Here is a 7,829-nt window from a genome sequence, read left to right on the forward strand (position 1 = left end):
AGAACTAAGAGTAAACAAGATATTGATGGTCGACTTCATGTTACAGCTGGAAAGACAAACTTAGCTGATGGTACTGATAGCGACATTTTATGTTTAATTGAAGCGAGCGGACAAGCCGGACAGTGACCTTGTGAAAGCTCGCTTGGTTCTTACTTAGCAACATCGACCTGAGGCATGTCTTAAGACAATATTCATTGTAATTTTGAAATATTTTATTTCGTTTTCAACATGATTTCATATTTGTTTACTATTTTGGTCACGTGCATGTGTGTTGGAGGCAGGGTATAGATGTGTATTTGCCTCCTTACGATAGCGCCGATCTGATACCGGTTTTATAGTGCTACTGTACTTCATCTCTACCCAGAGTTGTCGTTCCTTTTCAATCACACACACACTAAAGGGATTGCAAGGACCATAACTCTGCGTGGATGTTGTGAACTACCATGCCAAAGGCACCCAGCACAGCGTTTCGCCCGGTTACATATACTGACAACGGGTGAACCAGTTGCTGCTATTACCTTACATGCTGAACGTTAAGCAGCGAATACAACAACCAATTTCAAGGCGTTTGGTATGTCCTGGCATGGCGACAGAACCCATCGCCTTCCTCATCTGCGCGAACGTTCAACATCAAAGCCAAAAGTGAGGTATTGTTATATTCTATAGATACACCGTCGAGCTAAATCATTTTGAGCTTATTGTCAATATTTGTAAGCAAAAGCTGAAACATTATAAGGTATAGTTATGCATTTTCATTTTTTTTCATTTTTTTTTTTTTTTACTTTTATTCTTTAGTGTATATGCCAGTACCCCAGCTTAAATATGAATCAAAATAAAATAAAATAGCTTATTTCATTTCAGTTTGATACATGATCGTCTTTACACGTTTTATCAATAACATCAATAACATAACATTTAAACACTCCAAGCCAAACCAGCTTACGAGACACTATATTTCTTTATATGAAAGTCTAATAATATTCATGACATCAAATATTACATTTGTGGATGTTTTCTTCTATTTAAACATTTTACATAAAATGGAAGATAAATTTTGATATTCAAGGAATTCTTATTCCCACAAACCTGGTCTACATTATTCATACTACTTAAAATCTTAAAACGGATTTTTTTATATGTTCAAAGTCATGTAAGAATGTGTTTCATCTATAACGTTTAAATTACAATATTTGCACACGTCTTTGGTCAAAAGGGACTTTTGGGTTACAATATCGCCTGGTTTCTACTGCTCGAGTCAGCTTACCACATCTGAAGGAACTAATTAAGGATGCTGGGATGGGCTCGAGGAATTAAAATATTTATGATATATTTTCTCCGAAAACAGCCGAAATTTCGTAACGTATTTCCATTAACCACCCTTTTCACTCCAAGTTGATATATATACGATGGAGAAAATTATTAAGTATTAGTAATATTTCCACAAACTTAATGGAAGTTGGTAAAGTAGTGAAAGAGTATTTACCATTATCAGTGACCTTATATGACATAGTCATCTATATATATATATCTAGCCAGTAATCCGCCGGAGCCGCCGGAACAAACGGGTGCCACTGAAATTTACAGCACACCGCTTACCCGTGTCTCTCCGTAGGGTTCAAGATATGGAGCGAACCTATGTGACACATGAACAGGGTGAGGTAGATCTGGCGTGCACATCACACATTGTCACCTCGAGCTCACCATCACAAACTTTATATCTAAACCAGCTACCACTAGTCCGACAGGCATGGATAAAGCCAGAGCCGAGAAACTGAGGTTTGTTTGGTAAAGGATGAGAGTGAGAGATATATTTCATTGAATGGATGTTCTTGATCATCATGATGTACCGCAAGCTTTACATACATATATATGTATACGTGTATGTGTCCACCCATCAATCGTACGACATACATATGTACACGTATACGTTTATATTTTCACCCATCAACCGTACGGCACTAAATATAGGAAAATAGTGTTCTCCTATAGGCCTATTACATTGTATGTATAATTTATTATGTTCTGGATGTAGTTTAAGTCTAACCAGGATGGTAGCTTACATATTGTAAGTTAATTCACGTTTATTCATGTACAATGTACAGTATAGTCCTGACACCTGTCTCCGGTGCAGTCGTGTTCGTATATATGATCATTTTTACCGAAAGTCGATTTAAACCCCCAAAACATGTAAAATTACTCTGAACACCTTAGTTAAGGTGTCAAATATAGCTGTAACAAATTCTCAGGTCCCTGTGATATTGAACTGCATTAATTTAGTGCAGTTTCGGATGACCATCATTTCTCGTTACAGTTGTAACCTAATACCTCATGTGATATTATTTATTATTATTATGAGAAGTTCTTTTTACACAACCAATAAAACTTTCTATGTGACGTTTCGATGACTAGTACGTGATATGTACACTGTCACCTTCATCAGACAAATGACCAAAAAAAGAACTTCTCATAATCAATACTTACCAACCTGAAGAAAATGTTTAGAAATACCCATGTACCCAGTATTATTTAGTTGGAATAGGAGGATTCAAATAGAATCACAGGTACTATAGCCTCGTCTGGCAATACACCCTATTATATTATAGGTATATTGACAGACGAGGCTAGTACCTGTGATAGAATGTAGAACCAGAGACGAAGAAACAAGTATAGGTCAAGAAAAATAGTCTGCTAGAATAGAAGAGGCTAAATTCCATAGAATCTCTATTCCGCTTTTGCGTATTGCAGAGTTATCATCTCTTGTGAGCAGGTATTGATTGTTACGTCATTGGTTTGTGTGAGAAAATTACGTCGTTTTCTCAAAAATTGATGACGTTACTCTCACAAACAAATGACGTTACAATCAATATCTGCTCACAAGTGCAGATAACTCTGCAATACGAAAAGACGGAATAGTAGACCCTTTTGTTAAATGTTTAAACTGGAGGGATCGAACGTTTTCTAGACTCCGAAATTCTCTGTCAAGCTTGCACCTCGGAACATTGTGGACGTGTATGTTTACAAGTACTTTAAGTCATGTCTATTTAATTATTTTTTTTGACTGCATTTTGATAACGGGATTTGTACGTATATCATCTTATGGTCGTAAAATTATAGTTTTCCCATCATACATGTTTCACCATTTGAGTAAATTAATGAACATTTTACTTCTGCAAATGTATTTATACTCGACAATTCCTGATTACCAGGGAGATCCGAAAGTTGGCGGCCGGCCATATCCTTGACTGCACGTTCATCTCCGAGGACCAGGATGCGGTGAAGGCTGTCATCCAACATCCGGGCATGGTTTCCGGCGACTATGACGTCAATGGTAGGTTTGTACGAGAATAAGGCACGGAATTAATTGTTGACGACGACGCCTTGCAGTGTATGACGTAATGTCTTTTTGCATGGTTATGACTTCAAGATTCAAAATTGGATATCTTATCTATGTCGCAATCACTCATTTGTCTGACAAAATGCTACAAAAACGTCAGTAAAATGTGAAATATTTAACCTCAAACAACAGAAAATGTTATATCATTTTGATTATTTTGATATATTTTTCTAACATTTTTCCATACATGTAATGGAAACAACATACTGAAGAATATAGCTTTGATAACAACAGAACACACTATGCGTTTTATATTCAATGTTAACGTTCACGATCGATTCCCCTATTTTCTGTATAACCGACCCAGACGCTATTACATGTAGTATCACCTTTGTCTCCGACATGTGACCAATGACATGTTTTCAAAATCCTAAATATAGATATCGAGCAATAAGTAATAAAATGGTCACGGGAAAAACATGCATTGTAGAATTTGTAATCATTGGAGGTTCCGGTGCGAATCGGTTCCGGATGTCCTCAGTTAAATCCTACTTCCATTGTAGTTTCGCAGCTTTCACATCTTTTCAGCACTTGTGTGTCCATTTGCGTTTTGCATTAGGGTTTTTTTCTTTCATGTACATGTACTTTGACCGATCGTCGCCCATCTCTCTACTTTAATTTGTCTCGTGTTACACGGTAGCTGTGGTCAATGATGATGTCCTTTACATATTTTTATATACGCAGAGCATTGATAGATGTTTAGGTGAGAGACTAAGCATACATTTTCTCTGGTCCCAACACCAGACTTTTAACAGTTAGAAGTCTTACAGGTGTGGGTCGTATGTATAAGATGACAAACGCGACCAGAGGGAGCTATTGCTAACGATGACCATGGTCAATGTGGATGACCCCCCCCCCCCCCCTCACCAAGTTACTTCGCGCGTCACAAAACACCAGAGTAATGACAAGGCTACAACCCTCTTGTTTATACTTTGCAGTCATTCGTTCTGACCGATTGTCCGATAGCATCCCTCTTGTCTGTCCACTGGCGTTATTTATGTTCCCCGCACTCACTCAATTCGAGGCTTACAGATGATTGGGTTTTGATTACCCGGACACACATGGTGTTCATATATTGTTTTGTTTATGTTTTCAGGTCAACCCAAACTTTGGCAAATGATGAGGCTGATGGGAGCGGCTAGATTCTTCGCTCACTCCCACCCTCTAGACCAATCAGGCAGAACGTTCAGAGATTTTTCAAAAATGTCCAGTGATAGGATGACATTCATGATTTCTTCAGAAATAATTTTCTACAAAGAACTTTACGATTTCTCCATCAAAAAAACACCTCTTCGAATGCATGTTCTAGGAGGATACATTGGAAGCTCGTCTCTAAACACGATCACCAAAATGTTTGATTCGACAGAAAAAGTCTTATTATCGTCAAGCGTCACACAGGTCGTGAGCATCGATAGAGAGACACGGCGACCGAAACCACTTCCGGATTGGTGGCGGGAGAAATACGCCGCGTCAGCGAAAGAACACGTTTCCCTGAAATTTGACAAGATGGCGCGTCCAGACAATGCTAGTTCGTATGAGTGTCACGTGTCCTGGAGCGATACGGACGCTTATTGTCACACAAATTGGGCGTCATACGCCCGTTATGTCGTTGACGCCGCGCACCATTCATCACGTAAAGGCGATTTGCCACCTTTCGAGGAGAATCTGACGAAAGGTCTACACAGAATAGAGCTACACTATTGTGGCGAGAGTTTTATGGGCGATACTCTCACTGTTTATTCTTGGGAAGATCAGAACAATCTAAACAGTCTTTACTTCGATCTATGCAAGGCCGATAAATCAATATTCCAATGTAAATTTCACTTTTTTGACAGCTAGAATGTAAAGGTACTTGTGCGTTTCTTAAAACTAGTCATATCGGAGATCAAGAGAGTTTTTTTCTATATAGTTGTTGACTCATGTTGGGGTGACATGAGGATTTATATCCAAGAGAGATGCTATCATCTGGTACATTGCTCTTGTGTTGTTGTTTGTTATGATGTATCTGTCAAGTGATTAAAGAGAAGTTGGTTCAAGTTTTCAAACTATAAACAAATCTTTGTTATGAAAATCTTCAATATGGCTGTTCAATCATTGATCATTGACTTACATGCAGAATAAGTGCACATTGTTCGTAATTCATAAACAAAATCAAAGAACAGCTAGGTGACTTGTAAAACTCGCTTGAACGTGTCCGAAAACAAAACATTCAGTAATAAAACGAGAATGACGTCACAGAAGGGCGATTCTGAGCGGGGATTGGGGCAAAATAAAAAATCCAAATTGTGCTGGACTCGTTTTTCACCTCGTATGATTCGCCTAGAACAGATCACGTGATAGGGAACAGTAGTTATATTCTCCAACAGAAATTGTTTTTTTCTTTCTTGTTAAAAATTTGGTCATAGTCGCAATTGGTATCACCTGGTCATACGTAATATGTAGTTTTTAATCTGGATTCTGTTTATATTTCTCTAATATCAGTTCTCGAAACACGCGTCTACACATTTAATGAGGTCTAAAAGGTCAAACGAGTCTTTCGGCAACAGTTTCCCGATTCCCCTGGATTGTTTTAGGTTTACATGTAACCAGAGATTTAAATTATTTTAAGTAATTTCTTTATTTGTCAAATTGTTCTGATGTAATCGTAGACTTCATTACCTGCCACATTGTGTGTGTCATTTCTCCCCTTAGCTTTCGATCAGAGAACTATTTATTTCGGAGTTAAAGCTATTCTGTTATAATTTAATTCTGTTTGAAACAAGCATTTCTACTGGTTTATTGTTTTATGTTATCAGCTCATAACATAAAGAAAAATGATGAAAGTGCTATACTTTCGAACGAAAGAACTGTTACAAGCGTTTTGATTGGATGATGTTAACACTTTCGTTATGACGTCGGCGTATTGATTGTTTTAATTGATTTTGAGTATTGCATCATTTGATGCGTGATTTATTAAATTTAATGTTTGAACATATTTAATTGTTTCTTTATTTATATTAGAATTACATCAAAAGTATAAACTTGAACGATTTTTTTGCGATATTCTCTTTTCATAAAACGCTTTGCGGTTTATTCAGATAACATTCCTTTTCTATGTTATGGCTCAATAACGTAAAAAATCATTCACGTTAATCCTTAAATGTTTATTATCTATACATTATTTATCAAAATTTCATACTTAAACGCCATACTTAAGTACTCAGTTGTAGTAAATTCATATATTGATTGATAAAGATGAAAATCATAGTTATAAAAAAATATGACGCTGCACGGCTTCATACAAGAATACGTATAGGCAAGTCATATTTAGATGCCCATCAATTCCCTAAGCAACATACTAAACAACTCTGACCGGTACAGATGTTACTAAACTACTGTGACTGGTACAGATGTTACTTAACTACTGTGACTGGTACAGATGTTACTAAACTACTGTGACTGGTACAGATGTTACTTAGCTACTGTGACAGGTACAGATGTTACTAAACTGCTGTGACTGGTACAGATGTTACTAAACTACTGTGACCGGTACAGATGTTACTTAACTACTGTGACTGGTACAGATGTTACTAAACTACTGTGACTGGTACAGATGTTACTAAACTACTGTGATTGGTACAGATGTTACTAAACTACTGTGATTGGTACAGATATAACTAAACTACTGTGACCGGTACAGATGTTACTAAACTACTGTGACCGGTACAGATATTACTAAACTACTGTGATTCGTTCAGATGTTACTGAACTACTGTGACTGGTACAGATATTACTAAACTACTGAGACCGGTACAGATGTTACTAAACTACTGTGATTGGTACAGATGTTACTACACTACTGTGACTGGTACAGATGTTACTACACTACTGTGATTGGTACAGATGTTACTAAACTACTGTGAGCGGTACAGATGTAACTAAACTACTGTGATTGGTACAGATATTACTAAACTACTGTGATTGGTGCAGATGTTACTAAACTACTGTGATTGGTACAGATGTTACTAAACTACTGTGACTGGTACATATGTTACTACACTACTGTGACTGGTACAAATGTTACTTAGCTACTGTGATTGGTACAGATGTTACTCAACTACTGTGATAGGTACAGATGTTACTACACTACTGTGACTGGGACAGATGTTACTTAGCTACTGTGATTGGTACAGCTGTTACTCAACTACTGTGATAGGTACAGATGTTACTACACTACTGTGACTGGTACAGGTGTTACTTAGCTACTGTGATTGGTACAGATGTTACTCAACTACTGTGATAGGTACAGATGTTACTACACTACTGTGACTGGGACAGATGTTACTTAGCTACTGTGATTGGTACAGATGTTACTAAACTACTGTGATTGGTGCAGATGTTACTAAACTACTGTGACTGGTACAGATGTTACGAAACTACTGTGAGTGATACAGAT

The 7,829-nt window shown here is 37.2% G+C and overlaps 1 protein-coding gene across 1 annotated transcript; it reads left to right on the forward strand.

Moving 5' to 3' along the window:
- Positions 1–1,603: 1,603 nt before the first annotated feature.
- On the forward strand, positions 1,604–6,361 carry LOC110462886. The gene is made up of 3 exons (XM_021517123.1): positions 1,604–1,776; positions 3,207–3,328; positions 4,491–6,361. The coding sequence occupies exons 1-3, from the start codon at positions 1,748–1,750 to the stop codon at positions 5,231–5,233; spliced, it is 894 nt and encodes a 297-aa protein (XP_021372798.1). The 5' UTR covers positions 1,604–1,747; the 3' UTR covers positions 5,234–6,361.
- The last annotated feature ends 1,468 nt before the right edge of the window (positions 6,362–7,829 follow it).

Source organism: Mizuhopecten yessoensis, unplaced genomic scaffold, assembly GCF_002113885.1.
Source record: "Mizuhopecten yessoensis strain PY_sf001 unplaced genomic scaffold, ASM211388v2 scaffold10841, whole genome shotgun sequence".
NCBI lineage: Eukaryota > Metazoa > Mollusca > Bivalvia > Pectinida > Pectinidae > Mizuhopecten > Mizuhopecten yessoensis.

Coding starts and splice junctions, on each gene's coding strand:
- LOC110462886 (XM_021517123.1), top strand. CDS start 1,748: ATGGATAAAGCCAGAGCCGAGAAACTGAG. Junction 1,777..3,206: donor GCCAGAGCCGAGAAACTGAG/GTTTGTTTGGTA, acceptor CCTGATTACCAG/GGAGATCCGAAAGTTGGCGG. Junction 3,329..4,490: donor CGGCGACTATGACGTCAATG/GTAGGTTTGTAC, acceptor TTATGTTTTCAG/GTCAACCCAAACTTTGGCAA.